General features: G+C 20.3%; 5 protein-coding genes and 1 non-coding gene across 6 annotated transcripts, besides 13 other annotated features; 5 read left to right on the forward strand and 1 right to left on the reverse strand. All coding sequences in view use genetic code 6, as the record gives it.

Moving 5' to 3' along the window:
* The first annotated feature begins 93 nt into the window (after positions 1-93).
* Positions 94-153: a microsatellite.
* A 431-nt stretch (positions 154-584) lies between these two features.
* IMG5_101150 (phospholipid-translocating p-type flippase family protein, putative) lies at positions 585-4551 on the forward strand (the record flags this gene model as incomplete). Its single annotated transcript, XM_004035250.1, has 8 exons — positions 585-1620; positions 1663-1986; positions 2040-2582; positions 2638-2748; positions 2814-3236; positions 3335-3491; positions 3533-3983; positions 4027-4551. The coding sequence occupies 8 exons, from the start codon at positions 585-587 to the stop codon at positions 4549-4551; spliced, it is 3570 nt and encodes a 1189-aa protein (XP_004035298.1).
* Positions 4552-5927: 1376 nt separating this feature from the next.
* Positions 5928-7267, reverse strand: IMG5_101160 (hypothetical protein; the record flags this gene model as incomplete). Its single annotated transcript, XM_004035251.1, has 5 exons — positions 5928-6072; positions 6266-6414; positions 6565-6634; positions 6942-6971; positions 7185-7267. 5 exons carry the CDS (start codon positions 7265-7267, stop codon positions 5928-5930), a joined length of 477 nt encoding a protein of 158 aa, XP_004035299.1.
* Positions 6110-6136: a microsatellite.
* Positions 7005-7035: a microsatellite.
* Positions 7268-9392: 2125 nt separating the features above from the next.
* Positions 9393-9434: a microsatellite.
* A 134-nt stretch (positions 9435-9568) lies between these two features.
* On the forward strand, positions 9569-13563 carry IMG5_101170 (phospholipid-translocating p-type flippase family protein, putative; the record flags this gene model as incomplete). The annotated part of the gene is made up of 3 exons (XM_004035252.1): positions 9569-10422; positions 10485-12671; positions 12761-13563. The coding sequence occupies 3 exons, from the start codon at positions 9569-9571 to the stop codon at positions 13506-13508; spliced, it is 3789 nt and encodes a 1262-aa protein (XP_004035300.1). The 3' UTR covers positions 13509-13563.
* Positions 9891-9931: a microsatellite.
* Positions 10424-10471: a microsatellite.
* Positions 10424-10478: a microsatellite.
* Positions 12677-12749: a microsatellite.
* Positions 13564-14952: 1389 nt separating the features above from the next.
* Positions 14953-14982: a microsatellite.
* A 193-nt stretch (positions 14983-15175) lies between these two features.
* IMG5_101180 (hypothetical protein) lies at positions 15176-16159 on the forward strand (the record flags this gene model as incomplete). Its single annotated transcript, XM_004035253.1, has 1 exon — positions 15176-16159. One exon carries the CDS (start codon positions 15176-15178, stop codon positions 16157-16159), a length of 984 nt encoding a protein of 327 aa, XP_004035301.1.
* Positions 16160-16330: 171 nt separating this feature from the next.
* IMG5_101190 lies at positions 16331-16402 on the forward strand. The gene has a single exon. It is a non-coding gene; the product is annotated as a tRNA-OTHER (tRNA).
* Positions 16403-16405: 3 nt separating this feature from the next.
* Positions 16406-16443: a microsatellite.
* Positions 16444-16587: 144 nt separating this feature from the next.
* IMG5_101200 (ser thr protein phosphatase family protein, putative) lies at positions 16588-18498 on the forward strand (the record flags this gene model as incomplete). The annotated part of the gene is made up of 8 exons (XM_004035254.1): positions 16588-16650; positions 16710-16814; positions 16877-16937; positions 17019-17151; positions 17193-17645; positions 17773-18148; positions 18198-18261; positions 18318-18498. Coding segments are annotated over 8 exons (1434 nt in total), but the record flags the coding sequence as incomplete, so codon positions are not given.
* Positions 17659-17748: a microsatellite.
* Positions 17707-17748: a microsatellite.
* Positions 18150-18193: a microsatellite.
* Positions 18499-20520: the final 2022 nt, after the last annotated feature.

A 20520-nucleotide genomic window follows, 5' to 3' on the forward strand; every position in this document is an offset into this window, starting at 1 on the left:
AAATTTTAATTTTAAATATAAATTTACTCATATCTGATTAAATTATAATGAAAATAAATATTTTTTTTAATAAATAATAAATTATAAAATTAAAAATATTACATTAATTATTTAAAAACTAAATATTAATTATTTTTAAAAAAATAATATTAAATTAGATAATATTTTTTTTTTTCTAAAAATAATTAATTATAATTTTTTTTTATTTTCTCTCTCTCTCTTAGTTTTACAATAATCTTTAAAATATTCTTAATTATTTATTAATTAAATCAACTTTAAATAATTATTTTCGAATAAATATATCAATAAATTTTTAATTCAAACAATTTATCAATTGAATTTTCGAATTTAAAAAAATAAAAAACATAAAATAGTTATAAGAAATAATATAAGATATAAAAAAATTATTAAATAAACCAAAACAATTAAAAAATATAATATCTATTACAATAAATTATATAAAACACTATTAAAATAAAATCATGAAATTCTTTAAGAGAAAATCAATAAGATAAGATAAAGATCGACATATAATTGCTTTTAATACAATAAATTAATCTTAATTACAAAATGAGAGTATATTCATGTCAAACATAATAAAGACTTCGCGATACACCCTAATAAATTTTTTCCCATTTTCCCTTCTCCTTCAATTTAACAGATATGCAAATATATACTTCTTAGTAATATCCGTTCTATAATGTATATCAATAATATCTCCATTAAGTCCTACAGTAGCCGTATTTCCATTAGTTATAGTTTTGAGCATCTCGATGATTCGGGAAGGTATAGAAGATTACTATAGGCATGTAAGTGATAATGAATAAAATTATTAATAATATACTACTTTAATAAATTAAAATAGGAAATAAATGTAAATTCCTTTTGCGGATATATGTGTAGGAGATATTATCTAAATTGAATAAGATCAAGTTTTCCCAGCCGATTTGCTTGTTTTGGGTAGCAGTTTGGAAGGAATTTGTTATATAGAAACGGGTGCTTTGGACGGTGAAAAAAATTTAAAGACGCGTTCTGCTTTAGCATAAACTTCAAGTTTTTTTTGTGAAATTAATACAAATGGGTTTATAAATAAAGATTAAAATTTTTAACTTGAACTTTATACACGAAAACCTGATTAAGATCCAAATAGGTTCGAAGGAAGTATCGTTTTCAATGATAATTTTAATGTAAATAAAGAATAAATACCTTTTAATATAAAGTAATTGCTCCCAAGAGGAGCTTTTTTAAGAAATACTGAATATGTATATGGAGTAGTTGTATATACAGGAATGGATACCAAAATAATGCTTAATTCCGAAAGTTCAAAATAAAAAACTAGCGATATGGAGAAAAAAATGAACCAATTTATTTTATGCATACTATGCTTTTAATTTATATGTTCTTTCGTTATGAGTGCTTGCTAATATAATTGGATGAACCAAAATAGTCATATTTATCCATATCTATATTTAAATTAAAATGGTATGAGTAATATTGTTTAATCTGTCGCTGTTTTCTTTTCATTCTTTATTTTATTTAATACAATGATTCCAATTTCTTTAGTCATTTCTTTAGAAATAGTTAAAGTTGCTTAATCTTATTTTATTATGAAAGATTAAGGTAAATTTAAATTTATTTAAGTACATATTTTTTTTTTTTAAGAAATGTTTAGTGCAATTAATAATAGATGGCCTAGAGTTTTAACATGCACAATAAATGAAGAATTAGGCCAAGTTGAGTATATTTTTTCTGATAAAACAGGTACTTTAACATAAAACTAAATGTAGTTTAAAATTGCGGTTGTTGGGAATATGTTATATGGAAAAAATAGTTAAAAAAATATTAAACAAAAGTCACCTTTACCAACTAATAAACGCCATTAATTAACTGAATTTATATTTGAAGATTAAAATTTAGACTATCTTTTAAAGTCTTCTTCAAAAGAATAGAACATATCTTTAAACATTATACTAAATTCAACTGATAGTAATAAAATTTAAAAAAGAATTAAAAAAAAAAATTAAATAATTGTAAAATAGAATAAGCTTAATATTGTATAAAGGATTAATTATAATTAACAAAAGAATATTTTAAATTATTAGGAGTTGCTCATGAATGTATAGTTAGCAAAAATAAAGATCCTACAGACACGAATATATATTATTAAGGCCCTTCTCCAGACGAGGTTACATTAGTAGATGCAGCATATAATTTAGGCTTTGTTTTTAAAGGTTAGACAAATTAAAGTATATAAATGAAAATATTAGGTAAAGACACTGAAATTTTAAAAATTAATATTTTTGAGTTTTCTAGTGAAAGGAAATGTATGACTATAATAATTTAGGATGAAGGAATTTATAAAATGTACATTAAAGGGGCTGATAATATTATAAAAGATAAGTTAAATAAAAATATTAAATAGCCTTTTTTATAATATGCTAATGAATAATTAAATTAGTTTTCAATTTTAGGATTAAGGACACTTCTTGTAGGAATGAAAATCATGTCCAAAAATGAAGTCGAAGAATTCAAAAAGCAATATACGAAACTTTCCGAAGCTTAAAATAGAGATGAAGAGATAGGTTTTTTTATAATATATATTATATCACATTTAAATAATTTAAAATAAAAATAAAGCGAAGCTAGCATAATAATATGAAAAAGATTTTTTTTTAATAGGAGCTACTGCTGTAGAAGATAAGCTTTAAGATGGTGTACCTGAAACAATAAATGATTTAATAAGGGCTAGTAATAAATTTTATTTTATAAAATATATTTTTAATCTTTTCTTTTAAAAAAATAAATAAATATAGATATTAAAATTTGGATGTTAACTGGCGATAAATTAGAAACAGCTGAAAATATAGCAAAAAGTTGTAAATTAATTCTGAATGATTTTGAGATATTTACATTAAATACATCTGATGAATAAATTATAAAAAGGGAACTAAATTAAGTAATAGATAAGAGATTTAAATATTGTGTAGAAAATAAAATTAGAAAGTGTTTTCTAATTGAAGGAAGTTCTCTAGCTGTAATTATGGATCCGAAAAATTAATTATTAAAATAAAAGTTTGTAGAAATTTCAAAAAGTTGTGAAAGTGTTGTCTGTTGTAGAGTTTCTCCAATTTAAAAAGCTTAAGTCGTTCGAACAATTAAAGAAGCTTTAAACAAAATAACTTTAGCCATTGGAGATGGAGCAAATGATGTAAATATGATATAAGAAGCTCATATAGGTTTTTTTTTTTTTGAAATTATTTTCGAATAAAAATAAATATTAAAAAAAATTAATTTATATATTCCATTATCAAAAATAAAAATAAAAATTTAAAAGGGTGTGGAATATATGGAAATGAAGGAATGAGGGCAGTTTAAAGTAGTGATTTCGCTTTTGGACAATTCAAATGCTTATGGAGATTACTTTTAATACATGGGAGATGGTCATATATAAGAATTTCTGATATGATTATTTATTTTTTTTATAAAAATATGTATATTTAAATAATTGAATAAATATATAAAAATATTAAAGGATATTTACAATACCTTAATTTTATAATGCATTTTATTCAGGATTTAGTTCTTAAACTGTTTTTGATGATTGGAATATTTCTTTATATAATCTAATATTTACAGCCCTTCCCCTAATTGTAAGGGCAATCTTAGATTAAGATGTGAATTATTAATATTATAACGTAGATAAGTTTTATAATTTAAATGAAACAGATATAATGTAAGTAAATAATTTAATTAAAAAAAGAAAACATTATATTAAGAATTAAATGCCTAATTTATATTATTTAGGATAAAAAAATATGCTTTTTACTAATTCTATTTTTACCTTTTGGGTTATTGAAGGAATAATGCATGGAGCTATTATCTATTATATCTCTTTTTGGAGTGTTAGTAGTGAAATATTAAAAAAAGGATAAAATTCATCTTAATGGTCTTTTTCTTTAATAATGTTTACTGCAACTGTTTTAGTAAGAAAAAAATATATCATTAATAAAAATAAAAAATAAAAAGACTGCTGATATAAAATTAGGAATTCATACGAAATATTGGACTTCAATTAGTTATATTGCATTTTTTTTCGCAAGTTTAGGTACATATTTAGCATTTATGTTCCTTAGTGAGGTTTTGGAAATTTCATATTAATTTGCAATTCCTATAGATTTAGTATAAACTCCTCATTTTTATTTAGTGATTTTCATTATTGTTTGCTCGATTTTTGTATTTGATTAATGTGCAATTTTGTTAAATTAATTTTTCGGAAAATAAAAAGTTGAATAAAAATTAAGAAAATTAATAAAAAAAAACCTATAAAAAAAGAAAATAAATGGGAAATTGAATTAACAGAGATAGGAAAAAGCAGCTAATTATAAAGCTTTTTTGAAACCGAATAAATTATAATTAAAATAGAAAACAAAGAGAATTTAATTTATAAAGAAAACGATAATATGCCTATTAATTATAAAGATAGATAATAAGAATAAATTAATTCAAGTAATATAATTATTAAAACTAATATTTATTTATAAAAATAGTTGATGAATTAAAAGTTTTATTTTCATTACCTGACTAATAAAAGTTACATACAAAAATAAGTCAAGAATAAAAAAAATGAAAAAGTAAATTTTAAATTAGTTTAGGTTTAAAAAAAAAGAAACAAAAATGAAATTTTTATTGTTTTTTTTTTTTTTTAAAGAAAATAAATAAATAATTATATATAAATTATATTGTCTATATATTTCATTAATTTCCTAATTTTTGAATATTTTTTTAAGACCTTTTTTCAATTTTTTTTTTAACTTTTATTTTTATTTTCGTGAAGTGATGAACTTTACAATTTTCCTTTCCCTTTTTTTTTATCATAAATAAATAAATATTATATTAAATATTTAAAAATACTGATATTAAAATCTTTATTTCTTTAAGATTTTACTTATTTATCCTAGTTTACTTATTCAATTTTAATTAAACTAGTAATTTTTCGCTAATTTATTATTTGTAAAATTAATGAATTTTTATTACTATTGGAATTGCTATTACATAATTTCAATGGACTTAATGATGATTATTATTATAAATTTTATTGCTAAAGTAATAATTTCAGATTTGAAAGTTTAAAATTATTTTAAGAATGTTTATCATTATTTTTTAACTAATTTTAAAGTTTACTATTTACTATTTTAGTTTTAAATTTTTATATATATTAATTAGAATCTAGAATACTTTTTTTTAAAGGAGAAATACTTCGAGGAATATCTTTATAAATATATTAATTATTGTCTTATTTTTATTAAGAAACTATTTAAAAATTATATTATTTGTTTTATTATTACAATTCTTTATTTTCTTTTTTTAATTAGTATTTATTATAAAAGCTAAATTTTTATCCAATATCGCTTTTAAAGATTCCATTTCTATAAAATAAATAAATTTAATTAAAAAAAAAAAAAAGTACACAATATTTTTATTATTCATATTTTTTTTTTGTATATATTTATTCGATTTTTCTCCATCTTAAACATTACAATTATTAATATAATATTTAAAATTAAATTTTTTTTCATCTTTTTAACTATCAACTAAAGAATTAACAAAAGATTCATTTGGTGAAACATTTAAATTTATCAAAGCGATTTTCGGTTAAATATTCGAATTTTTTTTAAATTTGTTTGACCTAAAAATAACATTCTAAGTAGTTCCTTATTTTAAAGAAAATTACATAAAAAGAAATGCCATTAAAACGTTTTTAATTTTAACTTAAATATTAATTGATTTTAATTATTCATTTAATGACATCGGAATGTTTCCATTCACATTTTAAGTAATATAGGGATGTTAAAGAGCTTGATTTATATTATATCTATCATAAGTATTTATAGAAGCCATTTTTTTGAAAAGGTTTTTTTAAATATCATTCATTTTATTATTTTATATTATTTAATAATTTATAATTTTTTATTTTAGAGTTTATACAGTATCAACTTCTTCATTATAAAATGGGTGAATTCCTTCATTTACTAATTCGAAAAATATAATAGCTGCACTCCAAATATCTATAGGCTTTATATATACAAATTATAAAAAAAAAAGAAATCAATTTTTTTTTTTTTTTTTTTTTTTTTTTAGTAATAGAAAATATAATTTATAAAAAATTAGATTTCTAAAGTTTTTATTTGATATTCCAAATATAAAAAAGTATTTATTTCAAACAAATTAAAATTTACGTATATAAATTTAGTTAAAAATAAAAAACCTTTGAATAAGTACCATTAACAAAGAACTCAGGAGCCATATATAAAGGAGTACCACATAGAGTTTAAAATAAAATACCAGAATTAGATTTATATAAAATACTAAGTCCGAAATCTGCAATCTTTATCGAAGAAAGGTCATTTAAATCATCTATCAGTATATTTTATGGTTTCAAATCTCTATGTATTATATTTTTAGAATGTATATAACATATAGCATTTAAAATTGAAGTAATTATTTAATGTATTTCTTTATCATTAAACCATTAATTATTTTATTTTCTTATTTAAAATAATTAACTTAACGTACCACCTTTAATAAGATCTGTTATTATATATATCTATGAGCCATATTCTATTACTTCGTGTAACTTTATGATATTTTGATGATTTAATTATGAAAGAATATAATATTCTTATCTTATTAAATCCCTTTATTCAGAATTTAATATTTTTTTATTTATAACCTGTTATTATATTATTATATTTGTTATTTTTGTTTTTTACTTTTGCTGCATATTCTAATTTATTTATTTTGCTTTATACTTTAATTACATTTCCAAAAGCTCCTTTTCCTATTTAAGATATGAATTAATACTTTTTTGTAAATTTAATAGCTTTTTGATTAATTTTGTCTTATGGATAATAGAATAATATATTAGAAGTTTAATCTTCTACAATTAAATTTTAGTTATCTAACATTTATATCTAATATCTAATTATAAGCAAAACAAAAAAATAATATATATATATATATATATATATATATATAAGAAAAAAATTATTGATGATTTTATTAATATTTAATTATAAAATTTTAAAAATTTAATAATAATTATATTATATATTCAAATTTATTTATAATATTTTTAGAATTCATAATATTCTTCAAAATCAGATCCTTTAATTTGTTAAATTTACTTGAAAATTTAATTATATTTATCAAAAAGATACTATTAATTCAACTTTTCATTTTTAATTTCTTATTTCCAGAAAGAACTCATAACTTTTCTATCGTAAAACAAATGACTATTATTTTTTTTCCATTCAAATTCGAACGAAACATTCTTGATATTGCTAATATAATATTCAGAACTAAGTATATCTTCTTAAGTATTTTCTTAGTAAACTAAAGTGTAACTAAGCGAGCAGTTAAAAAGTGTTTATTTTAAAAAAAATTTTGGAGGATTATTTATAAACAATGCTTATAAATAGATAGAAATTTTCTAATTACTTAAATAATTTAAATATATAGAAATTAGCTTATTCTAAGCTACAATGGCTTCATGTGATTTGTTCGTGCATCCAATTATTTCTATATCTATCAAATTTTCAATAGAATTATTAATTTAAATAACTAAATTTATGTTTTTCATATTAATTTCTCTACTCTAATCTACTACTAACCTTGTCTAATTAACCCAAAAAGGAATTTTTTAATTTTTTTCATTACAAGAAAAATTAACTTTACTAAAATAAAAAGAACTACTTTAAATTTTCAACCCATCAATAGAAAAACCAACACTTTCATTCATACTAACATAAATAAAATGTTAAAGTATGTTTTTTTTTTACAAATCCCTATATTAACTACCCAAGTATATATCCAATTATTCTATTTTAAACACAGTTTCTTCTTTATAACATTATAATCTGGAAAATTCCTTTGCGACGACTTCCCCAAAATCTTTATAGAAAAACCCTTTTGAAATATTTCTTCTAATAATTCCGTTTTCAATCCACCCAACTGCCAGTGTATCGAAATTATCCAATTAATTATAAAAACTAATCAAGTAATCATATCTTTCCTTTTAAGAAACAAATATACTCTAATCAAAAAGTAAAAAAATATCTTAAGAATTTCTCAGTTTCATCTAATTTTCTATTTCTATTTCTACAGGAAGTTTCAAAAAATCACTATTTTAACAAAAAAGGTTTTAAATACACATAAAAGACATTCCTTCTTTAAAAGAAACTGATATTTCGTCATTATTTTTTATCCTTTTTTTAATTAAATTTCTCGCATTCTCCTTATCACTTCCTATAGAATACATAGAACTATTGAATGAAATTTCAATCTTTTAATTCATCATTCTTCTTCTCAATTCATTTAAAAAGGAAGCATTTTCCTTCGAAGAAAGTTAATATGTATTATTATTATTTTCTCTACTAAACGATGTATTTTGGCTGTAAGAAGATATATTTTGTAAAAGATTTCCCCAATCTTTCGTTTCTTCGAAACTTTTTTGCAAAATATTATTTGTGATGTTTAAAAGGTAATTCTTCTGCTGTTACTAATCCGCTATATAAGGATTAATTTCCGCCAATGGAGTTCTTTTTTATTGAAAATTTGCATTGAAAAAAGTTGATGTGATTATCCTTTTTTAGTCCTTCATATTTACATTTTCCTACTGAATTTCTGGAGTTTAATACTGAATACTATTAGAAAGATTTTAAGTAGTTAGTGTATTTTTTTCTTAGGAAATTTATTATTATTAGTATTCTTGATTTTCACAAATTAAACATTTCGGAGTGTCTTAATCTTCTTCTAAATCATTAAAAATATATTCTCTGGCACATTTAAAATGATATTAATGCCCACATTCGAGAGTTACAGGTTTCTACATTATTATTTTACCACAAATACAATAATTTTTATTTTAGTAATATTGGAGATTGTTTGCCTTTGGGCTTTCTTTTATAATTGACATTTAGGATAACATTATTTTTTAATTTTTTTTTATCGTTTTTTTTTAATTTTAGCAAAAAAAAATTTAATTTTTACTAAATATTTTTTTTATATAATTTCCTTTTTTTTAACTGAAATTTCGTAATATTTTTTTTTAATATAAGTATAAAATCTTATAATTAAAAAAAATATATATAACAAATAAAATATTTATTTTATGAATAAAATGAATATAAAATATTAAATTAAAAAAAATAAAATTTTATTATGTGAATAATATAAATCTAAAAAAATTAAATAATAAGATATAAGAATAAATAAATAAAAAAAAAACATCAAAATTATCTAAAATAATAGAAATTATATATTAATTTTATTTGAAAACTAATATAAAATAATATCGATAATATAATTAAACTTAAAAATAAAAATAAAATTTAAAATTAATAATTATTATATATAAATATAATATTTATATATATTATTTTATAAATGAATTTAAAATATTTAAATAAATATAGAAAATATATCTAATTTATATATTTTTTCAAAAAAATAAATTATAGACTAAATATACTTTATAAAAATAAAAATTTATATTTTTTTATAAAAAGGTATGAACCAATAAGATAATAATAATTAATCGCAAGATCTAAATAAAGTTTTATTAGAAATAAGCTCAGGTAATTAAATAAGTCCAAGTCATGCTTCATTAAATAAAGATACAGTTAACTTCTAAGAAAGCAAAGACCAAATCGAAATTTTAGACTACAATTAATACATATATAATGACTCTGAATAAACTCCTGCAGGCGAAAAACTCGATAAATAATTCCAATAGGCAATTATTTAACGAAAATCTTAAGCTTTTCGTAGTAAATCGCTATATTAAACCATATTATGTAAGCTTTAGTAAAAATTGGACGTAAATTGGGAAGAAAAATAATAGTAAAGATAATTAAAAATATTAGAAGATAATACTTAATACAAAAATAATCAAATCAAAACCAGTAGATATAATATTGTAACTTTTTTACCCTTAAATATGTTTCAATAATTTTCTAAAATTTCGAATATATACTTCTTATTAATGGGTATGCTATAATTAATTCCCCAAATCTCAAATACTTATCAAGTTCCTACAGTTTATCTTCCTTTAGCTTTTGTTATTATTGTAGCTGCTTTAAAAGATATTTGCGAAGATTTAAAAAGACATAAATAGGATAATTTAGAAAATTAATAAAAATGTTAAAAAGTAAATTATTAAAGAATGAATTTAGAAGAGATTTCTAGTGAGAAATTGTATGCAGGTAATATTGTTAAAATTAAATAAAATTAGCCAATTCCGGCTGATTTAGTAATTATCTTAACTTCAGATTAAAAAGGAGGCTGTTTTGTGGAAACTAAAAATTTAGATGGAGAAACTAATTTAAAACCAAAATATATATAAAAATAAATACAACAAAAAATGTATATTTATATTTATATATATATATATATTTATATAAATATTTATATTAATTTATTAATAGTTATTAAAATTAAGAATAAGTATTTTAAAAAAAAATCCTAATAAATTATGAAGGACCTAATCCTTTATTATATAAATTTTCTGGAAACCTAGAATTAATACGAGATGATTAAAAAATCTAGTAATGTATAAGTTTGGACGAAAAAAATCTATTATTAAGAGGTTGTATATTAAGGAATACTAAATGGATATACGGAGTAGTTATATATACAGGTCATGAGACTAAAATAATGCTAAATTCTTACACACCAGATGTAAAATATAGTAGGGTAGAAAACTAATTAATCCATTTGATCTTAATAGTCTGGTTTTTTTAAATTTTTTTATGTGCCTTAGCCTCTTTAGGCAATTTTGTATTCTATTAAACCTCAAAATATTAGCTTAATTATCTATCTATATCCTCAAATAGCTATGAAAACAACATTTTTTTAAATCTAACAATAAACTTTGGCAATTGGATGATTCTTTTGTTAAACTTTGTACCCATATCGCTTTTAATATCATTAGAAATGGTTCGTTTTTTTTAAGCAATGCTAATTTCAGGCGAAAAACTCATGAAAAGCTCCAACGGATTCTACCCAACTGTCTAATCTTCAAACTTAAACGAAGATTTAGGCCAAATTCAGTGCATTTTTTCAGATAAAACAGGCACTTTGACTTGCAATATAATGAATTTCAAATATTTGTATTTAAATGGAGTTAGTTATGGAAGTTCATAAGACTCCTCAAAAAATGTAAAAAACGAAAACCGAATAATAGAAAACGTAAATTTTGAAGATTCTTGCTTTTTTGATATTTTAGAAAATCCCTAAAATGAAAAACAAAAAGATGTATTTTTCGCTTTAAAACATTTATCTTTATGTCATTCAGTTATTTGTTCTGAAACATAATTAGACGAAAGTAATGATCCCTTAAAAAAATAAATTGAATATCAAGCTTCTTCCCCTGATGATCTCGCACTTGTAAATTTCGCTAAATTTTCAGGTTTTGAATATACAGGAATTGATAATTAAGATATAATTTCTATAAAAAAACATTAAGAAAGGTACTTTGATTTAAATTTCGATAAAAATAATAACTAAAAAAATGAACAAATTTTAAATTACAAACTCCTTCATCTTTTCGAATTTACAAGCGAGAGAAAAAGAATGTCTGTAATAATATAAGATCTATAGACTAATTAAATAATTTTGCTTTCGAAAGGCGCAGATTCTATCATTTTAAAACGACTAAATTAAAAAATCTACACTTAAACAGAAAAAGGAAAAACTTAAATAGAATAACTAGAAAACTAACTATAATAATACGCTATTACAGGCTTAAGGACATTAGTTTTGGCCTCGAAATAATTAACATAATCCGAATATGAAAAATGGGATATTAAATATTAATAAGCATCAGTTTCATTATATAATAGAGAAGAAAAACTTAAAAATTTAATGGATAAAATGGAATAGGACTTAGAATTAGTGGCTGCTACAGCTATAGAAGATAAGCTTTAGGATTAAGTAGAAGATACAATATATGTATTGAAGAAAGCCGGAATCTTATTCTGGGTATTGACAGGTGATAAGAAAGAAACTGCCATAAACATTGGTCGATCAACTAAAGTAATAGATTAAAGCGATGTAATATTAGAAATAGATATAAGCGAAGAATAAATGTTAAGCGATAAACTAAACGAACATTTATAAAGAATAGAAACAAACAAAAATCAAAACAATAACAAAAATAAGTACTAATAAAAGCAATTTTGCTTAGTCATTACAGGAGAATCGCTTTCTGTTATAATCTGTAATTAAAAACTTGAAGACCTTCTAATTTCTGTTGGATCTTAATGCAGGAGTGTTATAGCCTGTAGAGTTTCCCCAAAATAGAAAAAAGATATAGTAACTTTATATAAAAATTCCAAATAAGGTAAAGGAAAAAGAACACTAGCTATAGGAGATGGAGCTAACGATGTTAATATGATTACTGAAGCACATGTAGGTGTAGGAATTAAGGGCTTAGAGGGTATGTAGGCGGCTAGGTCAAGTGACTATGCTATAGGAGAATTTAAATTACTAAAAAGATTACTTTTATATCATGGAAGGGAATGTTATAGGAGAAACTCAATTACTATTCTTTATAATTTTTATAAAAATGTCATGTCTTTGACTCCTATGTTATTTTTGGGATTTAATTCTGGGTTAAATATATATATATATAAATAATATATATATATATATATATATATATTAATATATATATATATATATATAAATATTTTTTTCTTAGTTTTTCTGCTTCTAATATATATGATATTTACGTATTTTAATTTTATAATGCTAGTTTTACTGCTTTTCCTATAATTTTCTATGCAGCCTCAGATTAAAATTTATCTTCTAAAATACTCGTTAAAAGTCCCCATTTGTACCAAACAGGCATTGAAAATATATTTATGAATAAAAAAGAGTTTTTTATTTGGTTTTTTTAAGGATTTTATCATTCCTGTATAATATATTTTGTTTCTATGTATTCTTTAGATTGTAGTTTCGATAAAAACGGAAGAAAACCAGATATTGTTTTTATTGGCTAAACAATATTTTTATTAACAATTATTATAGCAAATATGAAAGTAACGATACATACATATACTAATTATGTTTTTGGATATATCATTTAAATTTTGAGTTTTGTCTCTTATTTATGTTTTGCTATTTTCCTTAATTTTACCTTTGAATCTTATGATTTATATAATATTTTCTCAAGGATTATTGTTTACCCTTATTTCTATTTTAGTATTATTATTTGTATTTCAGCAACTATATTTTTTGATTTCTCCTTTTTTACTTATAAAGATTTCCTTTATTATATGAAAATCTCAGACAGTTTTCGAGAAAGAGCTGATGAAATTGCTTAAGAATTTAAAAATGATGAAAATAGTAATTATAGTGTTTTATTTTAGGAAAACCCGAATGTCTATTAAGTTAGATAAACATTGCATTAAGAATTTACAGAAAATGATTTAAAAAATTAAAAATGATGTTTATATTTATTTTATAAATAAGAATCATATTTACTAAATATTTATTTAAATTAATTATGTTTTTCAAATAAATACAAAAAATTATTAAATATAATAATAATTTATGTTTAAATTTTTATTTATTATCAAAATACCCAAATAAATATATTTTTTTAAAAAAAATTCTATCTATTTATATTTTATTTTTACTTAAAAAACATCTCATATAAACTTTGTATTAAAGAAAGTTTCTCCAATAATTAAAATAAAAAAAAAAAATTTTATTAACAATCCTGCATTTATCTTATTTTTATTTTTATCTGCTTTTCCCAATACAATTGCTTATATTTCATTAATTAATTGTTTATGTAAATCAAAAATATTTTATTTTTTATCTTTTTAATCAGATAATTCGCTTTCTTTTTTACTTGTATTTTATTTTTCTATAGCTTTTTAAATTTAGCCAAACTAATTATTTTTTATAAATTACATTTTTTCTTCAATTTCTAATTCCTAACTTTTTTCCAACACCTAACTTATAAATCCTAATATAATTTAAAGTGGAATCATTATAAGTTTTATAATTTCAAGTCTTTGATGAATTGTGAGTTTAGGAATAAAATTATCAAAAAAATCTTTCTATTTACAAAAAATATATACATAAATATATAAATATTTTATTTTAATAAAATATATAAATATATATTAACTTTTATAAAATATATTGTTTTACTTCATTATCATCCTACGATATATAATAAATTTCAAAAAGCAAGAAATTTATTATAATTAGTACTTAGTATTTTATAAATCCTTTATTTTTTTTATGTACGTTACTAATACTAGCCATTAACAAAATTAAATAAAGTATACATATCTATAATATTCTCTATAATTTAAATCCTGAACCTAGATAAAATGCATATTAAGGATCTTAAATATTATATTTATCATATATTTTTCTTCTTGCTGGATTTATTAAAATATGATATATATCATCATAAAATTTCAAGCTTTAACTTTATTATTACTGATAATATCCTTTTTAGTATAACATTATTTATTAAACTTTTACTTTATATTATTAATCTATTTCTTGAATTGTGGCAGTTCTACATACATTTAATTTTTCGTAAAAATTTTGACTTTTAAATGTTTAAAATAGAACCAAATTTAAAGATAATAAAAAGAAACCAGATAATATTATTTTTATGTAAAACTTTGTATGATATTTTTAATTAAATGGGTTTCTTTTAGATTTAGGATCCATAAGTTAAATAATTCCATCAAACGCGATATTATTTATTAAGCTACATATCAAAATAATATTTTTACCCTAACCTTCTTGTAATTAATTTACCTTTGACATTCCTTTTTTTTATTTTCGCTAAAAATATTAGTTTTATTTGAGATTAATTTTATTAACTAAATATTTAAATTTTGTTTATTTTAAATGAAAAAGATTTTAATAATAATTTTAATAATAAATTTATTTATATTTAAACACGTAAAATTATATGAGAATTAATTTTTTTGCTTTTTAAATAAATTATTTAATATCTTTCTAATAAAAAAAAAAAAAATTCAAAAAATATCAAATAAACAAAAACCTTAAAATAAAAAAAATACAAAAAGAAATATAATAATAAAAAAAAAAAACTTTATTTTAAAAAAAGTAAATAAAAATGAACATAAAATCATTCGATATGTACCGCAAGCTCCCATCTGATTTAACCTAATCAACCACATCAGGGGCTGTAGTATCAATAATATGTGGCATAATAGTCCTAATATTATTCATAAGTGAATTACGTAGTTTTTTAGCCATCGAAGAAACCAGCGAAATGTTCATAGATATAGTCCGTGGTGGTTAAAAAATAAAGGTAAACCTCGACATAGACTTCCCTAAATTTCCCTGCGACATCCTTTCTTTGGATATGTAAGATATAATGGGTTCCCATACAGTAAATATAGAAGGCACAATAAACAAAAGGAGAATTTCAAGTGATGGTAATTATTTTGATTTATTAAAAGCGGGAGCCGATGATTCTGAATTCAATTTATAAAGAGCAACTCAAGCCTATATGGATAAAGAAGGATGTAATATTTCCGGTACAATGCTCGTGAATAAGGTTCCAGGAAATTTCCATATTTCTTCTCATGCCTATGGCCATGTTTTAGGTTAAGTGCTTTCCAATGCTGGTAAAAATACTATTGATTTATCCCATAAAGTGAAGCATTTATCTTTTGGGGATGAATTCGATCTAAAAAATATTAAAAGATAATTTTCTTAAGGACTATTGCATCCGATGGATAATAAATAAAAAGATAAGCCTCAAAACATTTTAAATGGGATTACTTATTAATATTATATTAATATTGTCCCTACTACTTATGTAGATACAGGGAATAAAAATTATCATGTATATTAGTTTACATATAATTCTAATGAATAAATTAACAATCATTTACCTACAGTGTATTATAGATATGATCTTTCGCCTGTTACAGTTAAGTTTTCAATGCAAAAAGAGTCTTTTTTACATTTCTTAGTATAAATTTGTGCCATTATTGGGGGAATTTTCACTGTGGCTAGTATAGTGGATTCTATTGTTTATAGGGCTGTTCTTAATATTTTGAAAAGAGATGCCTCGGGAACTATTGCTTGAAGTTTTTTTTTATTTAAAAATAAAATAAAAAACATTGTTATTTATATATATATATATTATTTGGAATTTTTTTGTTTTTAATGAATTTTTCTTTTTTTTATTTTGAAATTATTTTATAATATTTTTTTGTAAAATACTATTATTTTTATTAAATAAAACTTATTAGTATCCGGTTCTGTAGTATAGCGGTTAGTACTGGGGACTCTAAATCCCTTGACCAGGGTTCGAATCCCTGCAGGACCTTTTTTTTTTTAATAATTAATATTTTATTAAAAATATAATATAATAAAAGTAATTAAATAAGAATAATTTATAGATAATTTTTTTTTTATATACATATTTTTTATTAAATTAATAACAAAAAAATCATTATTAATATATTTTTAAAAAATAAATGGAGTTATTAAACGATCCAAATAATGACCGTATAGTAAAATAGATAAAGCCTCCAGTCCACAGGCCACTTTCAAAAGATTTAATGTGGGGGAAACGTATTAAAGAAAAAATATATATTGAATTTTTAAGGAAAATTAAAATCGTTTTTTATAAGATGATAAACCAAATTGGAAATAAATAAGTGATCATTTATAAAAAGAAGGCAAAATAGACAAAGAAAATTTGATAAAATTAATATACGAATGCAATAGAATATTAAGTATACTTTTATTAAATAAAATTTAAATTAATTTTTATTAATAAATTTAAAACGAAAAATAGAAAATGAGCCAAATTTATTATAAATGAGCGATCCTGTAACAGTTGTAGGTGATATACATGGGTCAATTTTTTTAAAAATACATATATATATATATATAAATTTTTTTATTATAAAAATATATGTATTTTATATAATATTTAGATAATTTTATGATTTATTAAAAATCTTAGAAGTTGGAGGAAATCCAAGTAAAACGAAATATCTTTTTTTAGGAGATTTCGTTGATAGAGGAAGTTTTTCTATAGAAGTTTTAATATTATTATATTCTTTAAAAGTAAACAAAAAAAAAAAGAAGCACATCTAAAAAAAAAAAAGATAAATTATCCTTCTTCTATATATTTCCTTAGAGGAAATCATGAGTGTCGTTAAATGACTTCTTTTTTTAATTTCCTTGAAGAATGTAAATATAAGTATGACTAAGAGATATACTAATTATTTATGGATTCATTTGACCTCCTTCCTTTATCTTGTATTTTAAATGATAAGTTTATAGCTTTCCATGGCGGTATATCTCCAGAATTGAAATCACTTGAAGATATTAGGAATATCAATAGATTTAAAGAACCCCCAAAAATAGGACTTTTTTGTGATATTTTATGGAGTGACCCAGTTGATAATGAAAACGGGAATCAAGAAAGTATTTATAGATAAAATGAAGTTAGAGGTTGCTCATATTTTTATGGTAATAATGCTGTCAAGAGATTTTTAAATGATAATAATTTGATTTCAGTTATACGGGCACATGAGGCATAATTAGAAGGATATAAAGTAATTATATGTGTATATAAATGTTTATGAATAAATAAAAATATATCTAATATATAAAAAAATATAAATATATATATATATATATATATATATACATATATATTATTTTTAATATACATTTTTTGAGATGCATAAATGGAATGGATAGGACTTTCCTATGGTTATTACTATTTTTAGCGCGCCTAATTATTGTGATGTTTATAATAATAAAGGTGCTGTGATTAAATTTGAAAATAATACACTTAATATATAGTAATATAATTTTACACCACATCCTTATATGTTGCCAAATTTTATGGATATTTTTACCTGGAGTATTCCTTTTGTGTCTGAAAAAATTACTGAAATTATTCATTGTATTATTTAATAGGTTAATGATGATGATCAGTTTGTTTCGGGTGATGATTTAAGTGAAACTGATAACAAAAAATTGTAAAAATATATTACAAATTAAAATTAATAGAATCCATAAATAAATAATGATAAAAAGTAGTTGGTTGAAAGTATTTTTTTTTAGTTAAATAAACATATTATTTTTTATAAATAAAGAAGCAAATTTATTAAGAAATAAAATTAAATTTATTTCGAAAATGGCTAAATTATAAAATACATTAAGGTTATATTTTATTTGAATTTGTTTATTTTTTTAAATAAATAAAATTAAAAAAAAAGAGAAGAAAGAGAAAATATTATAAGATTAAAAAATATTTCATCAGACAATAAAATACCATAAGGAGTATTAACAGAAGGAGTAGATGGCATATAAAATGGTTTTATTTTTATTTTAAATATAATATATTCTATTTTTAATAAAAATAGTCCTAAATAACTTTTAAAGTGTAAAAAAGGCTGATATTAAAAATGAAAAAAGACCAGAATTTGGACCCTATATAGAATATAAAGATTGTATTTAACCTTTAAAATGAATTCGAATGTATAATTAATTATTATACTTAGATATATTTATTTAAGCTTATTTATAAATTAATAACAAAAGTTTTATATTTTAAAAAAACAAAAATATTATATTCATTTAAGATAAAAATATAAAAAATATCCTTTAAATAATTAAGTTAAAATATAAAAAAATATAAAATATTTTTATTTAAAAAGATATTCAATAATATTATATAATAAAAAATTAAAATATTTTAGACAAAATAAAAATATTTAAAATAAATAATTTATATTTATTTTATATATATATATCAATAATAAATATTTTTTATTTTTTTTATATATAAATACTTTAATTAATTACAATTTTTATAAATATTTTATTTTTTAAACACTTGTAACAATAGAAAAATAATATGTATTTCCAAATAATATTCTTAATGCTGTGGTTTAAAAACCTTAAAATATCATCATAAAGAATACTCTAAGAAGGTACATTAGATTATTACCCTTTTAATATAAAATTAAATGAAAGAAAAACCTAATTACAATCTTAAAACAAATTATATTTTAAATACGATTTAGATAAAATAGACAACTCAATTATTTATTTTTAATTAAAAATAATTGAAAACTCATAATAATCAGACTTAAATAACTCTTTTTTTAAGAACACAGCATATTTAATACAAGCGAATATTAACTAAAAACCTTCAGAAGTAAAAATAGATGATACTTTATCATATAAAGATTTACAATCTTTGAAAACTATAATAGATTACAATGGTTTTTTTTCCAAAAAGAAAATTCTATAAATATAAATAAACCTCTAAGAATACTCAGAATATTAAGTTTAACAAAAAAACACAATATATTTTGTATTTTAAGTTTATAAAAATGAAGATAAAAACTAATAATTTTAATATTAAATAGAATATGTTTTGACGCAATAACAAATTCCTAAATGCTTAAATAACTGTTCTGATAAAGGATCTTGTTAAATTTTTTTTAAAAAAGCTTTTTGTAATTGTTAAGACGGGTTTATTGATTAAGATTGTTCGAGGAATGCTTTAGAGTTAAATTTAAGTAAATAAATATTTTTTATTTTATAAAGTATATTTAAATATTCAAAAAGATATATAAATTAATAAATAAATTAGAATACTTAAATAAGATGAACCATATTATTTTTATTTAGAATCTTATGATTTAAATAGTATTTAAGGACTTATTTATATATAATTAATAGGGGATACATAATGGTATACTTCTATTACTATAGAAGAAAAAGAAAAAGGTTTATATTTACCTTTATTAACTTCTTAAAATTTAATTTATTAGGCTAAATAATAGAAAGAAAATTCTTTTTTAATGAACTTTACATTTGATAAATAAAAATTAAATAAAGACGTTTTAAATATATCCCCATTTAGGATTATTTTTGCAGTATTTAAATTATAAAGCGAATATTTAAATTTGACAATAATAAATAATGGAGTTAATAAAGAAGAAGAAGAAGATAATTAAGTATGCATGTAATTAATATACATTATTATTTCAATTGTATTTTTTTTTATTCTTTTACATGCAACTATCTATTCTATTAAAAAAAAAACCGAATAAGGACAAGAAGTAATAAATTTTATTTAAACAAAAAAATAAAAAAATATAGATTAAATGAGAATCAGAAATATATAATAATAAAATTAGTAAATTTTTAAAAAATAGAATGTATAACTTACATTATAATAAATAAATGAATTTATGCCCTTAATATAATATAATAAAAGCATATAAATTTATTGCAAAAACGCATAATCCCAATGTCCTATATGTTTAGAAGATTTCATAATAAATTAAAGTGAATGTAGAATAACTATTTGTAGACATTTATTTCATGATATGTGCTTACGAGATTGGCTAGAAAAGTAATAAAATTGTCCTTTTTGTAGACATGAGTAGAATATTAAAGTTTTAT

Source organism: Ichthyophthirius multifiliis (assembly GCF_000220395.1).
Source record: "Ichthyophthirius multifiliis unplaced genomic scaffold scaff_1120509250848, whole genome shotgun sequence".
Taxonomy (NCBI): domain Eukaryota; phylum Ciliophora; class Oligohymenophorea; order Hymenostomatida; genus Ichthyophthirius; species Ichthyophthirius multifiliis.